Source organism: Podarcis cretensis (genome assembly GCF_951804945.1).
Source record: "Podarcis cretensis genome assembly, chromosome: 13".
In the NCBI taxonomy this organism is placed as follows: Eukaryota; Metazoa; Chordata; class Lepidosauria; order Squamata; family Lacertidae; genus Podarcis; species Podarcis cretensis.
Genome location: NC_137182.1, coordinates 39,780,789 through 39,802,968, shown reverse-complemented (window position 1 = coordinate 39,802,968; position 22,180 = coordinate 39,780,789). Strand labels below are relative to the sequence as shown.

At 49.4% G+C, this 22,180-nt stretch overlaps 1 protein-coding gene across 1 annotated transcript; it reads right to left on the bottom strand.

The window, feature by feature from the left end:
• Nucleotides 1–2,492: 2,492 nt before the first annotated feature.
• On the bottom strand, nt 2,493–20,225 carry LOC307201619 (sacsin-like; the record flags this gene model as incomplete). The annotated part of the gene is made up of 7 exons (XM_079950898.1): nt 2,493–13,572; nt 14,561–14,649; nt 15,143–16,577; nt 16,992–17,138; nt 18,472–18,583; nt 19,126–19,413; nt 20,220–20,225. The coding sequence occupies 7 exons, from the start codon at nt 20,223–20,225 to the stop codon at nt 2,759–2,761; spliced, it is 12,891 nt and encodes a 4,296-aa protein (XP_079807024.1). The 3' UTR covers nt 2,493–2,758.
• Nucleotides 20,226–22,180: the final 1,955 nt, after the last annotated feature.

Here is a 22,180-nt window from a genome sequence, read left to right as displayed (position 1 = left end):
ACAGGGCGTAAGAAGGGAAGGGCTATAGTAGCTCAGTGGTAATTTGCATGCAGAAGGTCCCATTTCAGTCCTCATGCAGGGATGAATGTCCCATGTGAAACCTTGCATAACTGCTGTTAATCAGTGTGGACAATGCATGGTAGTCTGAAGAAGTGTGCATGCACACGAAAGCTCATACCTAGAACTAACTTAGTTGGTCTATAAGGTGCTACTGGAAGGAATTTTTTTATTTTGTCTCAGCATAAAAGTTTCCTAAATCCTTAGGTGTTCTCTAAACTGTATTGGACCAAAGCTATTTAGCATCTTGAATTGTGGCTGGAGGCCTTTTGCAGAATTTGGAAATTGGTGCATTTTTTCTGGTAACTTCCTCCTTTTAGTTCAACAGTCTTCATGGTCAAGCCAACATGTGATTTGTAGCCACATCACAAAGAAATGAATGATGGCTGTTAGATCTGTACATAGTCTTTGTGAGATAACCAGCCTCATACAACCAAGTCTAATTAATACACAAAAGGATTGAGATCATAAAGCAAGCTGTCCTTAACCTTGGGAGGGACTGGGTGATCAATCATATGGTTCAACCTCCAGTCTACCTGATGAACTCAGCATGTGAGGTCTGAGTTGGTTGCTGTAGCTCAGACCCTATGGCTCTTACAAGCTACTCTTGAGTTCCTATACTAATAATTTAGGATTTTCACCATTGTAAGTGAGTCAAGTTTTACTGACTGTGCAACTTTTTCTAAATGCTGTATGGAAAAGTACATTAATCTGACCTTTGGAGAGTTTGTAAGTAAACCATTTTTTTAAACTTATCAAACATGTGGTCTTTTTCTACGCTAGGAAAAGAGTGCAACTTTGGGGAAAAAACATCTTGAGGAGACATTTTTGGAACTCACTTTAAATTAAGGGCATATTTTAAAGGTTTAACAACCTATTTCCACATTTTACTTTGCTGCATGTTTTGTGATTTCAAACCTCTTGATCATGGCATCCAGGAATTCTCCTTTTTATATACCTATATTTCCTTACCACCAACAATCATTTCATCTGGAGAAACAAGTGTTTTGTGACTGAATCCAGGAGTAATCAGAGACTGAATGTCCTTTGAAGGTGAACTCTCATCATTTTGTTCTCTAACTACATTCTCAAAACCAGAGGCAATTGGCACTTTTGCTACACAAAACAACATGTATTTACTCCAGGTTAATTGAGCAAGGGGACGCAGGTGGCGCTGTGGGTTAAAGCCTCAGCGCCTAGGACTTGCCGATCGAAAGGTCGGCGGTTCGAATCCCTGCGGCAGGGTGCGCTCCCGCTGCTCGGTCCCAGCGCCTGCCAACCTAGCAGTTCGAAAGCACCTCCGGGTGCAAGTAGATAAATAGGGACCGCTTACCAGCGGGAAGGTAAACGGCGTTTCCGTGTGCGGCTCTGGCTCGCCAGAGCAGCGATGTCACGCTGGCCACGTGACCCGGAAGTGTCTCCGGACAGCGCTGGCCCCTGGCCTCTTAAGTGAGATGGGCGCACAACCCCAGAGTCTGGCAAGACTGGCCCGTACGGGCAGGGGTACCTTTACCTTTACCTTTTTAATTGAGCAAGGATAGCTAATGCCCTTTGATTCTATACTGCTGCTCAGTAGCATTAAAAAAACCTGTTTCTCCCAGGTGACATCCTCCCCTTTAAGCATTCCTTAATGTACTCCTACTCAGCATTTTATTGTGTGATCTGCCTGAAAACTTTATTTGTTAACTGCTGTTGGTTGTACAGTGGAACCTTGGGTTATGGCAGGGATCTGTTCCGGAGGCCCCGCCGCAACCTGAAAATGATGCACACACATCAAAGTGCCGCATCTGCACATGCACGGTGCGATTTAGAGCTTCTGCGCGAGCCGCAAACCCGGAAGTAACCTGTTCCGGTACTTCCAGGCTTGCCGCGGACGTTCACCAAAGCGGACGCAAGTGGAGGCAGACGCAGAACGAGGTTTGACTGTATTGTTATTTTTACCTTTTAAGGTTGAATTTTCATTGTATTTTGTACTATGTTGGTTTTGAGTAGTGTAGCCTTGTGTACTTAGGGTTTTGTTTTTACAAAGTGGGGTAGGAATTCATTAATAAAAGTAAATAGTGGTTGTGTTAAGTGATGATTCCATATTGATATTTAAATTGAGCCCTGAAAAGGTACTGCATTTTACAAATGCAGTTTCTGACCCCTGCAGAACCTTGGCTCCTGCAGCTAATTGGAAGCTGCGGAAGTCGCATCAGACGTTCGGGTTCCAAATAATGTTTGCAAACCGGAACACTCACTACTGGGTTTGCGGCGTTCAGGAGCTGAAACGTTAGACTTGCAAGGTGTTTGGGATCCAAGGTATGACTGTACTGAGCTGCACTGACCAACGGTCTGACTCTGTATACAGCAGCTTCCTACTGGGGGGGGGGGGGTGTGTGTCATTGATTCTCCATCTCTGCCACAGCTTGTACAACGTAAACATATAACTTAGCTTCTTTATTTCTTAACAAAGCAACTTTATTTTTTCTGTATATCAGAAGACAGGTAACAAAGTGTCACTGTTCAAGAATGGTTATCTAGTCCTGTTTTCTCACATGGTACAGTGTTAGTGAGTTAGGAATTGTTTGAAGAGACATCAATTTTCCAAACAGGCCCCGCTCCCATTTTATAATATTTGATCCCAAATGTTTCAGCTACAAGAATGCCCATGTTTATATATTGTCAATCAAGACTTTAAACAAAAAAATCCTCACCACTCTCATTCTAGGCCAATCCACTTCTTCACCACGCTTAGGATATCTCCTGCTAAAAGCAGCACCTCCTTCTCCTTGCATTTAAGGAAAGCCTCATTGGGAATGGTGGGTGAATTGTGGTAGCTGGGATACTGCGTTCTCTTGTCATCCACGCCATGCTGCCGGAGTTCCTCAATCTGATCAGGCAGCTTTTCCAACTCCTGTCCATAAGAAGCTACCTTACTAGCCAGCATTGGAAGAGTCAGATTCCTGTCAAAGCGACCTCCCTGGTAGTATTCAACTGCTGTCAGGGCTTTCTCCACTGCCCGGTAAGTCTTGTAAAGAAGCCATTCAGTGCTACCCTGACCAGCATTACTGGCTGCCGCCTTCAGATCACACTTGGCTTGCCTTAGCCAGCGCCTGGCCTCCTCCAAGCAGCGAAGTTTTGATTGATCCTTTGAATACTTTGGCCCTCTCTGATGGAAGGACCAGAAGTTGTAGTTGCAGCGGCCTCCTTCTCCTCCTCCTCCACCCCCATCCCATCCTCCTCCACCCCCACCCCATCTTTGCCTGGTGAATTCTGTACGCCTCTCTTGATGCTGATGAGCTTGCTGGTCCCATTCACCCCAAAATTCAGAGCTCCTCTTGTAGGAACCTCTACTTTTGGGTCCCCCTCTGGAGCCACTGGGCGTTCTATTGTTCTCCATCTCCTTGATCTTGTCTTTAAGGTATTTGAAAATTTCATTGGCAGAATCCTCTTGACCTATGTTTTTATCTGGGTGGTAGCACAGATAGAGTCTTCTTAAAGCCTTCCTCCTCTCATCCTCTGACAAGCTCCAAATTTCAGCCAAGCAGGCATCCACTTCTTTCTTTATCTTACTCAGTGGTCTCTCGTACCAATTGCCACTTGTAAGTGGTCTTGCAGTACTGCTAGCACCAGGGGAGCCTTCTGCCAAGACCACAGCTTTACTCAGATCAGATGCAGAGTTATTCCTCCGGAAATGGTAAAGGTCATAGGCACTGACTTCTGCATGCCGCCCTCCTCCCAAGTCAACAAGGTATGTGTGTACTTGGCCAGTACCGCTCTGCCGTGGCCCAAGGGCTTCAAGGACCACAGCGTAGAGGTAATGCTCTCTGGGCTTGGAAGAATCCAGGTAACCCACGTAATCTTCTGGCAGAAAGGTGTGGAGGATGCTCATGTCCAGGCTGTCATACCATTCCTCAGGGATGTCCTCTCCAGGAGGAGGCAGGATATAGGCATTTAGATTTGCTGGCAGCTGCAAGGGGACTTTGTTTTTCTCTAGCACCTCAGCAATTTCCTTAGGCCTTTGGCAAACCAAAATCTGCTCAAGGACCATCAGGGCATACAGTTTAAATCTTTGTCTTTGTCCTAAAAGCCTATTCAGTTCTGTGGCTAAATTGCCAGAGAACTCCACACCCCAATGTGCATCTTTGCTCTCCTGGTGTGCAAGGTAAATCTGCAGTTTACCATCTGGCATTGTTGCAACATACACTGTCCTGGCACACTGGGTTCCTTCCACACTCTGCAAATTGTGCACCATGGTTGTGCACACTTTTTCACAACAAACCACTTCTAGCCGCTCCGGTGAGAAGCGTCCTTCAAACATGCATTCCACTTCCTCTACTTTTGTCCCACCCTGCCATTTAAGCAGTGCAACCAGAGCATGCTGGAACTCGCAAGACATGAGTAGTTCTTGTAGCCAGTTTTGGAACTCACAGTGTTCCCCATAGGTACAGAGTTTCAGAGAGGACTCTTCCAGCTGCTCTTCAGTGATATCTGACAAGTTCTTGGGGCGCAAGGCTTCAGGCAGCCGATGCAGAAGCCTCTGCTGCTTATACTTGTCGTAAGGTAGATTACATATTGAGAGATCTATCAGAAAGCGAAATTTGCACTGCAAGCCCTGGGGTTCCTGGCCAGGCTTGTAAAAACTAAAGATGAGGCTGTTTGATGGATATAGCTTCCCATCAGCACAAGGCAGATGCAGTTCTTTCAGCTCTGAGAAATCCATTTGATCCTTTGCTTCATCTAAGAGCTGGAAGAGGAACTGAGTGGCCCTGAGCACTGTTTTGGTGAGGTTGGCGTGCAGTTTAGCCTGCCTTACAGTCTCTGCATGAATTCTGGCCAGAACACTGGCATAGTGATGGATGCTTGCCTCATCTTCCACTCCCACTTTCTCCAGGATATCCATATAGATAGCTAGCTTTGGTGGTAGCTTGTAAAGATATGGCCGGAAGTCCTGTGGGTATTTTAATGAGACCACCACATTTTGGGCCTCTGCTACCTCACCGCCATCCACTAGTACCACAGGGAATCCCTTTAAGCAGCCAGTCTCTAACGTTTCCTGTTGCAACAAGTAGCCATAAGCTGACTTTAGGACATCCTCTCGAGTTTTCTTAGCTTTTGGAGTGTCACATGGTGCTTGGCATACGTTTCTTAGATTCTCCAAGACTAAATGGGCTGGCAAGGTGCGCAGCACTCCCAGTTGTTTTAGGATGGTTTCTTTATTTTCTTTATTTTCCCCAACATATTCAACAGAAGGCAGAATGACCGCTGAAGTCCACACCAGGTCTGCTTTCACAGTTAACAAGGAACCTTGGGGTGCCACAGGAGTATTACACGGCACGTATGGCGAGTGAAGGCAACACAGATCTTCAGAGATCTTCTTTGGCAATAGGAAACGGATCTTGGACACTGTTTCCAGGAAGGCCTCTGAGAAGGTTTCACTGGAAAGCAAGTAGCTCCAGAGTGCTCTCCTCCTTTTATCAAGATCATTCAGTTCTCCAGCCCTCAATGCTTCTTTTGCAATTTGGGTAGCCAACACTAGAAAGTATTCCTCAGAGATCTCTTGCCGCAAGCCCACATCAAGTAAGAACTCTTTCAACTCCCATATATTCTCTGGCCACACTGCATCATAGAATTTGCGTGGCACGAACAGAGAATCCATTCTCAACTCCTTGAAACACATTTTCTCCTCATAAAAGTAGGACACAGGACGCATCACACCTTGCTTGTCCCGGATGAAGGCAAAAGACTGGAATGTTGTCACCACTGTCTTTTTCTCGGCCTGATATTCCTCAGGATAATGCCTCTTGATAAGGAGGAGTAATCTCACAGCCTCCAGTACACGAGCTTCGGGGAGATGGGACAGCCGAGGCAAAAGCTGCTGTACAAACTGCTGCAAATCGTTCATTACACCAATATTCAAGCTCTTACTGAGATGTCGGTTCAGCGAGCTATCACTCAGCAGGACAGTCTTCTCATCTACCTCATAAAGCTCCTGGAATTTCTTGGTTTCCTTTGGAATCTTGGACTCCAAGATGTAGATATTCCCGTACGAAGCCAACGAAACGTGCTTCCCTTGGTGTGTTTTAAACACAGGCAAGGATTTCAACTTGCTTACCAATCCACAGTCATTCTTCAGCGTCTTCAGTTGGCTGCTTAGGAACCGCAACAGCGCTTCAAACTCCCACCCTTCAAGTGCATCCCAACACAGGCCATGATGAGCTGCCAGTTGTTTGAGCACTACTGTAGGATTCTCGATCTGCAACACACATGGCAGAATGCAATGTGCAGCGAGCTTTGGAGGCAAAAGAGAGGAGTCCAACTTGGAAAAGCCCAGTTTGCGGAGAACTTCAGTAACAGTACCTGCTTGACCAGGCATTATCGTGTTGAGGGACTCAAGGGGAACCAAGAACTTAGTGCAGCCACAACACACAGGGAGCATGGCACAACCTTTGAAGAGGAAAACTAGCTCTGCAAACATATTTTTCATCGTGTCTGAATTCACAGTCATGCAGATCTGGTTCTCAAAGAAAGCCCACAATTCACGGAGCCATTCCCGGCCTTTATCAGTACTGACCCTGATGTCCAAAGACAGCATCTCCTTGATGAAGGCCACAGAATCAGAGAGTGTAAAATCCTTTAGGAACCCCATCTTTACTAACAGCTGCCTGGCCTTTCCATCAATTTGGCAGCCAAAGAAAGAGTCCTGATGATGTGGGAAAAGATGGTGCACACTGCTATGGTATGGAGGACACTGCTGAGTGAAGCACCTCAGCATGTTATCTTGGGTCACCAGCAAAGGGAGACCTTCCAGGCAGCTTTTGTCATCAGGAAGAAGCTTACTGAGGCAGAACTCGAGGAGAGCAGAACAGTAACAGCTATTCTTCACAGGTGTCAGATGAAGTGGGCAGGGCAGGAGAAAGTTGGGCAGGTTCTTGAGGAAGCAGCAGAGGGAAGGAGAATCGAGGGTTAGGATATCAACTCCTGCCTTGACAAAATGGTCGCGTACCAATTGCAAATGTTGGAAGGCAGGGACAAAATTCATGCCCAGACTCTGAAGAGTAAGCTCAAGAACCTCACTTATCTCAGACTGCAGGAAATAGGGATCACTGGTTGGGTGGCCCAGTCTGGGTGCACTCCAGTGCACACTCACTTCTTCCATCTTAAATCTATGCTTGAAATTAATTTTCTTCTGGTACACAGGTACCAAGGGAAGTTGCTCCATGTATGCCAGTTCATACACACGGGTCACCAGCTGTTGCCATGCTGGGGGGACATTCCTTGTCACAAATGGGAAATACTGCAAATAGTTTGATTCCAGCCTCTTCTCACATGCAGTCAGGGAGTGAAACTGCAGTGGTCTATCATTCAGAGCCCGGCGCAGCTCATAAAGCAAGTGGCAGTACAATGGGGCAATGAGACACTGCAGCAGCGAGTTATTCCAGGACATATTGGCACCACCTTCACCATCATCCTTCCGCAAGCCACGGCGAGCAGAGTCCACAGCAAAGTTCCCATTGATGTGGATGGGAAGGCCTGTTTCTTCCAGAAGCGGCAGTGTGCAGAAGGCCCTACCAGGTGGCCGTCCGTCAAAACAAGCTGCCACACCCCCACACGCCAAGTCCATGTTTTGCACGGTATTGTCCCTCTCAAGCCCAATCTGCCTACCTACCAGCCAGTTGCTGGAAACATTGGAGATACTACTCTTCACCTTCATTCTGTAGAAGACTCTCATTGGCTCGCCATCATCCATTCCACCTGCTGCAGCAGCCTGTTGGAGACGCTTCTGGTATTCCAGTCTTTCAGGCTCACCACCTTCAGCCTCTACCCGCAGCACCTCCTTCGGTGTCCCTCCCCTCTCACTTATTATAGAGAAGACCACGCAGCGAACATGGTTGAGGAACATCACAAGGCTGTCGGCTTCTTCAATGAGAGCCACCACAATTTTCTTCATGTCTTCCTCGGACACAGAGCTCTGGCAGATACGGGATGAGGCTGCACCATCAGGAGTACGTAAGGGTAACCGGAAAACTGTTCCTTGTTCCAAGTTAAACACATCAGGTAAAAAGGTATTATAAACATCACGGATGGTGTCTTTGACTTCTTTAGCAAGGTTGTACATTCCACCAGGTGAGATCTCATCAGAATCAGGGAGGTAGTGCAACATGGGGTCAAAGACACACAGAGCAGTGTCCCCCGTCACAAAGGCAGGGCAGTCAGTCAAGTGATAAACTGTATTGAAACCTAGTCCATATTTGCCGGTAGCATCTCTCCTCCCACCTTTGCCACCAGAGCCCAAGCGCTGGATCCCTTCTATGTCACACCTCTGGAAGTTGCGGTCATTGTAGATGCAAAGTGCCGGGCCTTGAAGTTCATTCCACTCCTTGCTGAAGACGCGATCAGTCGGGTGCCGTCGCCGATCCCAGACAAAGTGGACAAGATTTGCTCCAGCATCGTCTGCGTTCTGCAGAAGCTCCTTTAGCACATCCTGTGAAGAGGAGTACTCACGGAGGATGTTGGCCAGCCGGGTACAGATTTCTTCCTTGGCTCCAAAATCTGTGGCCCAGGAAGAGAGACCCTGAATCCGCTGGCGTGACAAGACACGACCTTTTGTGGTCTGAATGCCACAGCGCATAGCAATTTCCCGCGGAATCATGGCATGACAGAGCAGGGTCCCTTTCTCATGCAGAAGCCATGGCGTGTCATCAAAGAGGAGCTTGGCCAATGGTCGAAGGACTTTGTGTTTGTCTGGGAAAAATACACTCTGGGCTTCATAAGGACTCAACTGTTGACCCTCTGGCAGGGCCTCGGCCAGCCCTACAGTGATCAACCTGACAACTAGGTCCAGATGCCCTTTGGAAAGAGACTGTCCAGCTCCCTCCTTGGCCAAAGTCTGCAACACAGTGGCATAGTCCTTCACTTTGAAAGTCGCAGGCAACCCAACACACTCCCACAGCATCTTTTGCTTCTGGTACTCCTGAGGCAGCTGGAAGAGGTATGGAGCAGCATCAAAGAACAGGCAATGGGCCACACTGCACACTGACACAAAGCCAGTGTCCATGAAAACAAAGGGGAATGTGCTTGCCCTTTGGGACACCTCCACCTTGGACAGAGGGTTCATCTGCACTATTTCATTCAGGAACGCATAGCAGATTTGTGCTATGTTTCCCAGCTCCATTCTGGACAGGGCATTGGAACTACGTGATGCTTCCTCCAGTTGCGTCAGCACTGTAGATATTGGTGGCTGGCGATTCAGTCCTAGGAATTCCTTTAGCTCCATGGAGAGCTTCAAGCCTTTACCCAGGGCTGTCTTGTCCAGGACAGGCTCAGTCAAGCCTACCAGGGGGTGCAGCTTATGGTAGTAAACCTCTTTGGGGCAGCAGAGTTTGCGTTGGTTAGCAGGTAGTACTGCTGGCAAGAAGGGAATGTCTCTGAAAGTAACCTGGGTAGTGTTGCTGTAGCTTTCCTGCAGGTGGTCCTCAAGGAGCTCTAGGATGCAGCGAGCACGCTGGCAGGCCTTGACTGGGTCATGACTCCACAAGGCTGCCACAGTTCTGGCTCGGGCTATCAGTTCCTCCATTTCTACACAATCTTTGGCCATGCCAAGATGCTCCAAGCGCAACAGCCTCTCTGGTTCCAGAAACCCTGTGCCCGTGGGGAAACGGCCATCTTCAGGAGCGTAGAGAGGTGCAGCGCAGCCCCTTGGGTGTACAAGTTCTTTAATGTTTCTCAGCAAACTATTGGGGACAGTTGGAATGCAAGGCCAGGATGTCAGGATCTTATTCACGCCAGCATCATTCATATCCAGAGCATGAAGAATGAGGACATCGCGATCAGGCACTGCCAGCTGAGCAAGATTGGGCAAAACAAGCTCAGAGAGGAATCGTGCCCAATTGTAGGTGTTTGGCAACAGGACATCCCCCTGGATGCAAGTTCTGAAGTTCATCTTCACCCAGTCTGGAACTGACACCGCCATCTTTGGCTCTGGCAAAAGTAAAGAGAAGACCCTGAAAGCTATAGGTTCCAGATGCTCCTGACAGGTAATGTCAGAATTGAGGATACAGGCATCCCGGGCTGGGCACCATTGCTGTCCATCAGAAAAGAGAACTGGCTGTTCCCCATCAACACCATTGACTAAGGCTAGGTAGAAGGCCTTGACTGTTTCACTGAATGGGTGCTTGGCACTGCGCACGTCAGGCCAGAAAGCATGGTACTCATAGTCCTCCAGCAATCCTTCCTCGTACATGTCCCGGAGCAGGGACAGAGCTCCAAGCCAGGCACCCAACACGGAATCCCGTAAGAGCGCCTTGTTCCATTTCCCCTTCTCAGTAGCTTCCCAGAGTCCTTTGCGATTACTCTGCACAGCAAAGACTGCCGTGAGATGCAACGGGAGTCCAGTTTCAATAGGAAGAGGTAGAAAGCAGAAGGCACGGCCCTTAAAACCATCTACATCTGGAACCCATTTTCCAGCAGCAGTGGCGGGGCGGAGGGGCAAAGCAACGCTAGCAACAGGAGGCGAGAAATGGACATCCTTTTCTTTTCCCTGTTTGAAGACCTGAAGGGCTTCTCCTTGAGCAGAGCAGGAGTGCAGCAGGTAATGGCTGGTGACCACACTCGACTTCCATGTTGCTGTCAACTGCACAATAGTGGACGTACCCATCCTGACAAGTGCTTTCCTGCTCACTGTGGCTAATGGCTGGGTGGTTTCTGGGGAACTGGAACCATGAGGAAGGTGGGTCAGTGACACCTCCTGCACTTTTCTCAGGAAGATCAGCAGGTACTTGTACATCTCCCGGAAACCAATTTGCAAGGATTTGATTCGACTGGGTCCAAACGGATCACAGCAGATCTGAGAGTCCTCTGCCTCTTCCTCAGTGCGGAAGGGCAGGCGGAGGAGCGTGCCTTGGTAATCATCTCCAGGTTGACAGCCAAAGATTCCTCTGAACGGTCGAAATTGTTCTGGAAATCCAGCGGTGACTTTTCGGTTCAATGTGAGACGCATGCCTGGTTGGCCTGAATTACGGATATGCTTCCGAAGGTGGGTGATGTTTGGGTCAAAGATGAGCATGGTGTGGCCACTGAGAAGAGAGGGCACATCAGTGATGTGGTAGACAGTGCAGAAGCCCAGCCCAAAGCGACCAATCTTGTCATCCTGCCGTTCCTTGGTAGCTGCACCTAGACGGATGATGTTGGAGAAATCTGTCTCGGTGAAGAACGCATCATTCTGGGCCCAAAGTGCGGGGCCCTGGCAGGCAGCCATGCCCGGGTCCAGGAGCCCTTCAGTGGTACCGTTATGCTCACGGAGATCGACTAAGAAGCGGCAAGTTTGGGCACCAGCATCCTCAGCATTTTGCAGCAGTTCCAGGAACACATCTGCATCCTGGTTGTATTCACGAAGAATGTTACGGATCCGGAGGGTGATTGGCTCCGAAGGACCCCACGCCTGAGCCTCCAACACTTCCAAGCCTGAAAACCGTGTGCTGAGCATTTCCACACCATGGAAGGTAGCAGTGGCAGAGGAAACAGATTCATGCACCAAAGTAGGTGGGTCGCCATCCAGCTCAGCAAGGTGTGCCCGATCCATGTCACAGTACAGCACAGAACTGGCCGGGCGTAGAACAAAACCGGACAGTCCTTGAATCCGCACAGGCACTGGCATTTCCCTTTCTCCATGGTAGCCACGAGCGCACAGCCAGTCCAGGACAGCTATCACGAGGAGCAGTTCAGCATGCATGCCGCCTTGTGGTCGGGCATTGATTTGATCTGCCAACTTCTGCATTGCTTGGCACACTTCCTCCTCTTTTGGTAACTTATGGACCCCCCATGCTGCAAACAGCTGGCTGTAACCTTGGAAGTCCAGAGGCACTCGTGACATCAAGGCTGTAAGGTCTAAGCCATCAGGGTAGGCCAGCACCACATCTGCAGCCAATGAGAAGCCAGTCCCATTCCACACCACAGGTCCCACAGGTGGCTTCTGGAAGTCCCTCAGGTGCTGTTGCATGTGCCGATAGATGCTGTGCAGCTTTGTAGTTAACACAAAGGCCTCCTCAGGGTGACATCCCTGTGCCAAGGCAGCTAGATTCTCCATCACTTTCTCTGGTGGAGGAGAGTTCTCCAGACCCAGTTCTTTTGCAGCTTCTGGCCGAAAAGCATTAGTCAGTCCCATGACCAGCCCGACAAGAGCAGCATACCTCTCCGAGCGAAGCAGTTCAGGTGCCAAGAAATCTCCAGCTGCCGCCAATGTGGAAGTGTTGGTGGCAGGCACCCAAGGCAGGGACCGCAGCCGCTTCAGCTCCTTTAAGGAGAAGCGTGAGAGTAGAGGAGTCTCATTGCAGACCCGGATGAGTGCCTGTGATTTGGCACTGGCATCTGCAGCCTCTTGCAGTTGACCAACTTCCTCCGCAGCCATCAATGCATCTGCTGGACAGACAGCACTGAGATCAGATTTCAGGCCCAGGACACGAAGGGTTCGCAGTGCTGCTGGCTCCCGGAAGGGCCCTGTGGGGAAGCAGCAAGGTCTCAATAAATCCTGCAAAGTGCGATTCTCTGGATCATAGAGGTCACTGGGCCTGCCCAACCTTCCTGATCCGCAATCCAGGAATGGCAGCTCACGACACAAAGTTTGCAGCTCTCGGCTCTGGCTGAAGAGGGAGTCCCCATTGTGCAGCACCCACAGCATGAGCCGCTTGGCTTCCTGTGCCCAACTGGCATATGCCCCTTTCTTCATCGCCTTGATGCACAGCAGGCACAGATCCGGCGTCCCCAGGAGCTTCTGCCCGATTAGCAAGAGCAGGTGGCGTTCAGCTTCATTATGACACAACAGCACAGGCTCTGGAGTTAGCAGATCCGAGGGCACTGGTGGAACCAGGTTCTTCTCTAAAGCCAGGTGGTGCTGGGCTGGCACCAAGCCAGACCTGGTGGGTGGAAGGAGGGAGGGCATCTTGAAGAAGAGCGGCAACCCAGTTAGGACTTCGGCTTCTTTGGGGGAAAGCGACGCAGCCGTGGAGAAAAAAGCACTCAGGCTCTTGATCTGGCAGGTGGGCAGAGATGCAACGTGACCAGCCACTGATGCCACCCCTAAATGGGCAAAGACCTGCAAGACACTCCCAGGCGTGGGTTCTAGGACGTACTCTCTCAGCTGGCGGTGGCACCATTCTGGCTGCCAGCTCCGGACCACAGTGCATCCCAGTCTCTCCAGAATGCCAGCCACTTCGTCTGGCAGAAAACGCCCCTCGTGGCTCTGGAACAGCAGAGTAGGCTGAGGCAGCAGCCGTGCCAATTGGATTCCACTGTGGGAGTTCTGTAGAGGAGTCAGCGGTATCAGGGGGCATCCCTTGAAGGGTGCCAGGGAGGGAGCATAGCGACTCAGGAAACTCCAGAAAGCAGAAAGCCACTCAAGTGGGGGCTGTTTTGGGTACTCCTTTGGGCACCAAGATACAGGAGCAGGGTTGCTGCTGACCCAGTCCTTAGGGAGAGATTCACGAAGGTTCTGCTCAATGACATTTTGATCCATGGAGACAAAGTTCCTGAATAACCCTGAAGGAGAGAGGGAGAGAGAGGGGGGGGGAGAAATCAGCAACCACCATTTGTGTGCACTTGCATTTCCTGTTGGGAGCAAAGTGGCAATGTATACACTACTTCTATGCCCAGCACTGAAAAGTACTTTGGATGCAACTGAACTCCAATATGTATAGGTCTGTGAATGATTTGGTATCACAATGATGCTACAGCACTGCTGAAGCAAAGTGAGCCTGAAACTGATCAGCGTACCGAAAACCAGCGTGGTGTAGCGATTACAGCAGGCAGATGCAAACTGTGGCCCATCAGATATTGCTGAACTACAACTCCCATCATCCCAGGCCATTGGCCATGATTAAGGGAGCTGGTGAAAGTTGTAGTTCGTCAACATCAGGAGGGCCAAATGTCGCCTGCCCCTGGATTAGAAAATAAGACTAAGGCAAAGGGAAACAACCTTCAGCCCTTGCTCTAATTTCATGCAGGTGGTGGAGGACAACCCAACAGAGAATGATGGAAGGGTGGCAGAATCCACTGCAAGCGATCAGATCAGACCTTTGACAAGAGTGATCCATCTCTACTGGTGGCTGGGGGAAAATGTTCCCCAACCCTGTGCTTAAGGGTTCAAATGCCCAAACTAGCTGTGAAGTTAATTTGTTTACTTGGAGACAGCCACTCTACTGCTATTTGGTGTCACGCTCAGTATCTTTCCACCCACTCTATTTTACAGTGTTGCTGGGAGGAGAAAATGGTGCCTGTGTGTAAAAAGCATGTGTTTGTACATGGTAGAACATTTACACTGGTGGCAGCCAGCCTGGTGCCCTGTGGATGCTGTGGATTACCATCCCCGTAATCTCTGACCATTGGCCATGCTGGCTGAGGCTGAAGGAAGTTGAAGGTCTAGCATGGCCAGTGAAAATAGGAGTTGTAGTCTGAAGGACACCAGGGTGGGGAACCCATAAAACACCAGAAGCTGATCATGGGGCACCCAGGAAACTGAAAGTCTCACCCTTTTCTGCAATTGTTTGCAGATGCTTCAGCAGCTCAGGGTTTAGATCCTTGGGCAAGAACCGGTGAGCCAGGCCAGGCAACAGGATCCTGCAAAATCGGCAGAAAGAAACCACAGGTCAGTTAGGAAGGACAAAGGCAGGGTGACAAAGAAAAGGGATGTACTATGGAACAAGCACCCAGTTAATGCCACTGGTTTATTTATGGGGCTAACCATTTTAGGGAATCAAAGAAATGCAGCATGGGCCTCTTTCCTGTAGGGCAGTATTTCTCAGAGTGAAAACTGGGTCTCAAAGAAGTGCAGGCTGGCGCTAGGGGAGACACTGAGCCGAACTATGCATATGAAAAAAGTGCATAAGGGCCTCTGTCTCTTGGTTTGGTGCAATGTCTGAAATGAGCCATAGTGAAGACATTTGTGAACTGCCTTGCAAGGTGTGTATGTGTGCGTGTGCACATGCGTGCATTAACCATTATGCAAGTCCATTAATTGGAACATCTAATAGGGCGAGGACATTTAACTGTGGTAGGGCGAAAAGGACAATGCTGGTTTACCCTGGGGATCATATGTGGTAAGACTGCTCACCTGGGGAAGTTGTGGTTATCGAGGAAGACCGTCTCTCCAGAATCTCCAAAGCAGGTAAAGTTTCCATTGGCTGTCGGCAGCAGTGGCAGATTCTTCAGCTCCTGGTAACACCCATCTCCAACCAAGTACTCCAACAGCATCTGTTTTTCTGTCAAGGATATCCCATGCCACACACTGGTAGTCCGTCGCAGGGTCTCCCTGACAAACTTCGGTGTGGCCTCTTGCACCGCTGCCCTGCCTTTGGCACCCCACACCAAAGCTCGCCGCACATGGAGAGGAGCAGCTGCAAGCGGTGATCCTGCCAAAATGAGGGCCTTCTCCAGGGCCTTCTCTACTGGTTTACCACTCACTACCTCTGGCAAGATCACGGCTTTGCAGGGGTGGAGCAAACGAGGTTCCCCACCCCCGACTCGTACCAAGAGTTTCATGTCCATCAGTGTCTGGCATATCTGAACCACTAAAGGCTTGTATCGGAGTTGTTGGCTTTGGTCTGGGTCTGGCCATGCCCCATATGGGTTGTCCGGACAGGTAGATGCCAGCAGTACCATTTGGCAATAAGCAACAGGCAACATCTCCTCCATAAGCAAGTGATTCCAACGACCATCGGCTCCCCTTGCCTGGGACCCCTCTTCAGACCACTGCACGTGTCTTCGGTCATCTGTCAGCTGGAAAGGGGCACTGATGTGCAGTGGCAATCCAGTGGTGTTTTCCTCTGTGGCCGGGAGCGGCAGGACGCAGCTGAGGCGTCCCATGCACTTGTCTTGCAAACAGTAAGCCAAGGACAACACAGGCTTAGAGCTGACCTTCACTGCGAGATCCCACAGTTCTGGGAAGGCATCCTTCTTCGCTTCAGCAGACAACACAAGCCAGTTGCACTTGCTGGCCTGTCCAGTCCCAGTGCCACATAGAGTAAGTGTTTTGATGTGGACACCCATGTCCAGTTTAGTGCCCATAGCATCATCAACAAGGTTTGCCTTTCCACTACTGCATTCTGCAACTTCAAGCACACCTTGGCTCATGCCCAACCCATTAAATGGGTGAGTGGTGGCCTCAGCCTTCAGCAGCTCGCGGATGGCACCATCGGACTCAATGAGACCCAACGTCAGTTTCTTGATGTTCCTGAGGAACAGCAAACTAATGGGGGCATCATTCACGAACGAGAGCAGCAGTTTCTGCACCCGTTCTGGACTGTAGAGATTTTCTGAGATCTTTGATGGACTCTGTCGTAGCGGGAAGCGAAACAGGGTGCCTGGAAAGCGGCCCTCCGCAGTTGGGCAAGGCTGGCCCAGAGACTTCAGTGCTGCCCAGAATGGTTGGAACTGGTCGGATGCCTCTTCCCATTCACTCACCTCCCAGAGCTGACCCCCGTCATGTAATGCCATCTGCTGTGGGTCTAGCACCCCCAAACATTCATCAGAAAGTATAGACGGGAAATCTAAACAGAGTGAAGGGGAGGAATTCAGCCATTAAAATGTGGTTGCCCCAGACTTGGTTCCTTTTCTCCCTTCATGCTATTTCAATTAATCTTTATCTCTCTCAATTTCCCCCATCTCAATGATGGCATTAGGCATATTTCGCCGGGGAGAGCATTCTACAAATGGGGAGCCACTGTTGAGAAAGCCCATTCTCCCATTCCCTCCCCCTCAGAAGAAGTACACAGACAAAGGTCTCTGAGGATGATTGCAGGGTCCAGGTATGCTGATGTGAGGACAGAGAGGTGGTCCCTGAGGTCTTGGGGTCCTGAGCTGTCTTCTAGGCCTTTTCCCTATAATTCTTATGCCTTCCTCCCAAAGACATCTCGTTTTGAAGACTGACAATCTCCCAAATTGAGCCAGGCAGAACTTCTCACCTGTGATATGGTAAACTGAATTGAAGCCCAAGCCAAAGCGTCCAACTGTAGAAGGGTCATCCTCCTTGTGACTGATGCCTGGACTCTGGATCCCTTCCCAGTCAGCCTCAGAGAATAGACCGTTGTTATAGGCAAGAAGTGCAGGGCCTGAAAAAGAGAAATGTGGTCATGCAATTTTTACTCAAGTCCCTTGATGATGGTTTGATTCACAGTGGCACTCCCAAGCCAAATTTGACATGGCACAATGTCTGAATTGCAAACTAGGGTTTGTGATCGGCCAGCAAACCAAAACAGAAATCATGATTGAACGTTTTGTGGCACGAGATCCTGTCTAATTTAGCAAACCGTGGTAACAGCCACCTCCAGAGGGCTGTGGCACCAGAGAGATGGGAGCAGGCTAATAAACCCGATTGCTATCAGAAGCAGACCAGGTCCTATAAACAAGGGCTGGAGAGCCCTGCCACCATCCCTGACCATTGGCTATAATCACTGGGACTGATGGGAGTTGGAGATCAACTATATCTGGAGAGCCACAGCCGCCACCCCCCATCTCTTTTCTAGATTAAGATTTCTGCAAACCATGATGTGATACTGGAATAGAGCCAATATATTGAATATACTGGAGGTGCACTCTCAGGTACTCACATCATTTGTTTAAAGCACATTTATACGACTTTAACAGTCACTGTGAGAGCATATAAAGGTAAAGTTAAAGGTACCCCTGCCCGTACGGGCCAGTCTTGCCAGACTCTAGGGTTGTGCGCTCATCTCACTCTAAAGGCCGGGATCCAGCGCTGTCCGCAGACACTTCCGGGTCACGTGGCCAGCGTGACGAAGCTGCTCTGGCGAACTGGCACCAGAGCAGCACACGGAACGCCGTTTACCTTTCCGCTATAAAGCGGTACCTATTTATCTACTTGCACTTAAGGGTGCTTTCGAACTGCCAGGTGGGCAGGAGCTGGGACCGAACGACGGGAGCTCACCCCGCCGCGGGGATTCGAATCGCCGACCATGCGATCAGCAAGTCCTAGGCGCTGAGGTTTTACCCACAGCGCCACCCGCGTCCCCTGTGAGAGCATATATAGCCAGTGTTTTCCATCTATCCCAAAATGGATATTGTAGCACAGAAATGAGAATGTGGGAAACTACTGTACAGCCATATTTCCCTCCCACAAGGCACCTGGAAGGACACTACATCATTGCAGCTTTCCTTGTTTGCATTGTGGGACGAAATGGCCCCAAAGTAGAGGAAGTTCACTGCTGCTTTCCCAGGCACAAAGAATCATTCTGGTGTCAATATAAGGAGAACTTAGAGGAGCCTTGGTTACTGACTGCTAAAAAGGAAGCCTTTGGCCCTTGAAAGCATCCCTGAAAAATTATTATGAATTTCATCCAGCCAACCTCCTCCCTATAGGATACCTTGTGATTTCTTTGCTGGGGCCCCCAGAGCACCCACCATTGGGAGCTGTCTAATCCATACCTTGGGTGCTTGCCAGCCCCTCTGAGAAAAGGCTCTGGGTTCCAAAACTCCGTGCATCATAGAGCAAGATCACCTCTTCAGCCCCCGCATCATCTGCGTTTTGGATCAGCTCCTTCAGGAAGAAGAAGAGAATGAGAGTAGGAATAAATGCCAGGGGTCAACACAGACACAACTGTGGAAATTGCTACATGGATGCCAGCCCCACATCCCATAAACTGCTAGACATATACAGGGGTCATCAATATCACCCCTTTCAAACTTTACCTATTTAGAAAAGGGAGGGCAAGCCATCTCCTTGCTGCTGTCCCACATCTGTAAAGGCTGGGAGACCTGGCAGGCTTCTTTGCTGCAAATCTGTACCTTCTTTAATATTGCACTAGAACTGGCCATTCTGATGTTTTTGACACCCTTCTTTGGTACCCCTGCACCCAGCCACTCCCACAAGCCGTCCTTTGGGCCTGCGCTTCAGAGCAGCTTCCTGCTCTAAACTTGCAATCTTACTTCTCTTCCCCCAAAATCTGGGTGTTTGACTGCCTCCTCTCTGTGAACACGCAAGTTGTTAAATCCCTACTTAAAATGCAATCCATGTGAAATAGCTTCGCTCTCAAAAACGGCAAATGCAAAAAGTCCAGGCCCAATGCTTAAAAAACTTACTTTTAAGATCTGACCCCCATCTGGGTACTTGCGGAGGATACCCTGCAAGTATTTGAGGACAGGAGGTGATTTTTGTCGAAAGCCCTTCCTGAAAGAAAGGCAGACGGTTACAGTAGTTAGAGTATATGAATAGAAACAGAGAGACTTCAATCTAAGCAGGACCAGGCTGTGGGGTGGGGTGGTGCACCTGGGCAACCTTGACCTCACTGCTGACCTGCCCAACCCTTGCACTGCCCAAGTACACTGTAGCAATGGTGTAGCAAGAGGGGTTGTCCACACCAGCCACTCCTAGATTTCAGTCTGGAGTAGGGAATTTTTTTTGGCCTGAGAGTCCAGGGGCGAAGGAAGGGGGGCCGGTGGGGGCGGTCCACCCCGGGTGTCATCACTGAGGGGGTTGATGTTCGACACACTGCCCGCCCATGACTCCCAAGCATATCCCAAGCCATCAGGGGAAGGGGCAGAGCTGCGCCGCCTTGCCAGCGGCCTTCCCCCCTTCCCCCTTCGTTTTGACAGCTCGAAGGAGGCTTGGGAGTTGCGGATGAGCAGCTCGCCATTGCCCCCCCCCCGCTTCCTTTGGGGGGAGCCTCTCCTGAGCTGTCAAAAGGAAGAGGGAAGGGAGGAAGGCTGCTGGCAAAGCGCCGTGGCTCCCTCCCTGTCCCCACCCTGCCCAGGAAGCAACCTGCCATGGGTGGCTTGCTTCGCCCCCCTAGGTGTCTCGCCCCCTGGGACTCTTGGCGCAGGCGGCGCCCCCCTGGGACACTCGCCCTGCCCCCTGGGTGCACAACATGTGCGCAGCTCCTGGTGCCGCAGCAGCTAGCTCCACCTCTGTGAGAGCCACATTCCCAGTTGTGTGTGTAGCCACCAAATGCACAATAATACAAGCATACACAGGTGTACATGCATATACAGAGAGAGACAGAGAGATGTATTAACATGCACAGCAACTGGGGTTGAAAAAAGCCTTCTAACTTTTAGCAAGCCTAATTGCCAGGAGAGAGAAAGAGAGAGATTCCTGGAAATCTCAGCTGAGAAGAGAGATGGGTTAACCCTTCCCTCTCCAACTGCACTCTCTCTGAAGATCATCCCTCTCATACAACCATTACGGCAAAAGAAGACTTCTTTTAAAATACATTGTGGAGGGTTTATAAGTGGGGAGAGAAAAGGATTAATCACGCTTCTGGACCCAGCTGCAAACCCACCACCCTAAAAACAACACAACCCAATTGAGCTTGGGGAAAAGCTTATTATTGGCTACAATAGAAGGCCTTTGCAACCTTAAGTTTAGCAGGGGTGAGAAACACTATAATCAGAATAAGGAGGCAACTGGCCCATGGTCCGAAGGTTCCTAACTCCTAGTTTAAATCCTCACTCTGCTGTTGGGTCTGTGTGCAGGTTTCCCTCCTGAGTGACACTGCATTGTTGTGCCTGGACAATTTAGTATTCCAAGGACCCTGGGCTGCCACTACTGACCCAGCTTGGCTATTGGATCCTACTGGCCAGCAAAAACTGTAAGTGAACTTCTTGTTCCAGGTAAGGTTTGTTCAAGGCTTGTCTACCTGACATCTCGTGTATTATTATTATTATTATTATTATTATTATTATTATTATACAGTGGTACCTCAGGTTAAGTACTTAATTCATTCCGGAGGTCCATTCTTAACCTGAAACTGTTCTTAACCTGAAGCTCCACTTTAGCTAATGGGGCCTCCTGCTGCCACCGCGCCGCCAAAGAACAATTTCTGTTCTCATCCTGAAGCAAAGTTCTTAACCCGAGGTAATATTTCTGAGTTAGCGGAGTCTGTAACCTGAAGCGTATGTAACCTGAGGTACCACTGTACCCTATACCCAGAGGTCTGTAGCCTTTTGCTCCTAACTTGCTTCTTCATCCTGCATCCTCATTTAACTTTTGGTTCTCACTGCAAGCTCTCACCCCAGTCTGCTGCCCACAGCCTAACCCTCAGAGCCACAGAGCTCACTGGGTGACCTTGGGCCAGTTCTTCACACACTCGTTCTAACTCTGAGCTCCTTGGAGGAAGAGTCAGCAATGTTTTAAGCAAGGTGTTATCAGATCCCAGATAGATTTGGTTCTGACTAAACATCAGAAAGAACTCTCTGGTGGTAAGAGCTGTTTGACATTGGAACAGTCTCCCTCGGGAGATTGTGGACTCTCCTTCCTTGGAGGTTTTTAATCAGAGTTGGATGGCCACCTGTCATGGATGCCTTAGCTGAGATCCCTGCATGGTAGGGGGTTGGACTAGATGGCCCCGATAGGTCCCTTTCAACTCTACAGTTCTATGATCAGCACATCCAGCACAGTCTCACTGGCATTTTTTTGTCCATGAGAAATCCCATGGATACACACGCACAGCATTTCTCACCTCTTCTGCCCCTGAGACATGTTGATACCTGCAAAAGTGAGGAGAAAAATGCAGAATGAGGAAAAAATGGAGTATATAATCTCACCAATACGATTTGCACATTGGTCCCCACTGAACAAAAAAAGAGCTCATAAACTATTGTTCCTTCTGTAAATGGACATTTTTTAACAAAACAGACAAGAGGTATCACTTACCATGATGTTACAAACACTCCCCCCCCCCCCAGTCATCTCTCATCCAAGGGATTTTGGAACAATAGAAAACCCTGCCAGGCTGCAGTTTGTTATGTGTGCTGGAAACTGTAGTTTATGTGAGGAAGAAACTACAGTTCCCAGGATTCTTTGGGGAAAACCAGGTGCTTTAAATGTATGGTAAGGATGTGACTTCTGTTACCAAAGGCAAAAGCAAACAGTCCAAGCCTGCCACAAGCAGTGTGGCATCTTTCTGTGTCATCTGCTTCCGATCTAAAACACGTTTACTAAATTATTATTGCTGTAACTTATTAAATTTGTATGCTGCTCTATACCTGCAGGTCTCAGGGCAGTTCACAGGATAAAATCACAATATAAAAACACAAAGTACATAATCAAAAAAACAACTCAATAACCCCCCCCCCATCACTTTTTAAAATTAAGTCCTTTTAAGCCATTGGGCCCAACTCACTTTAGAGTAAGCTT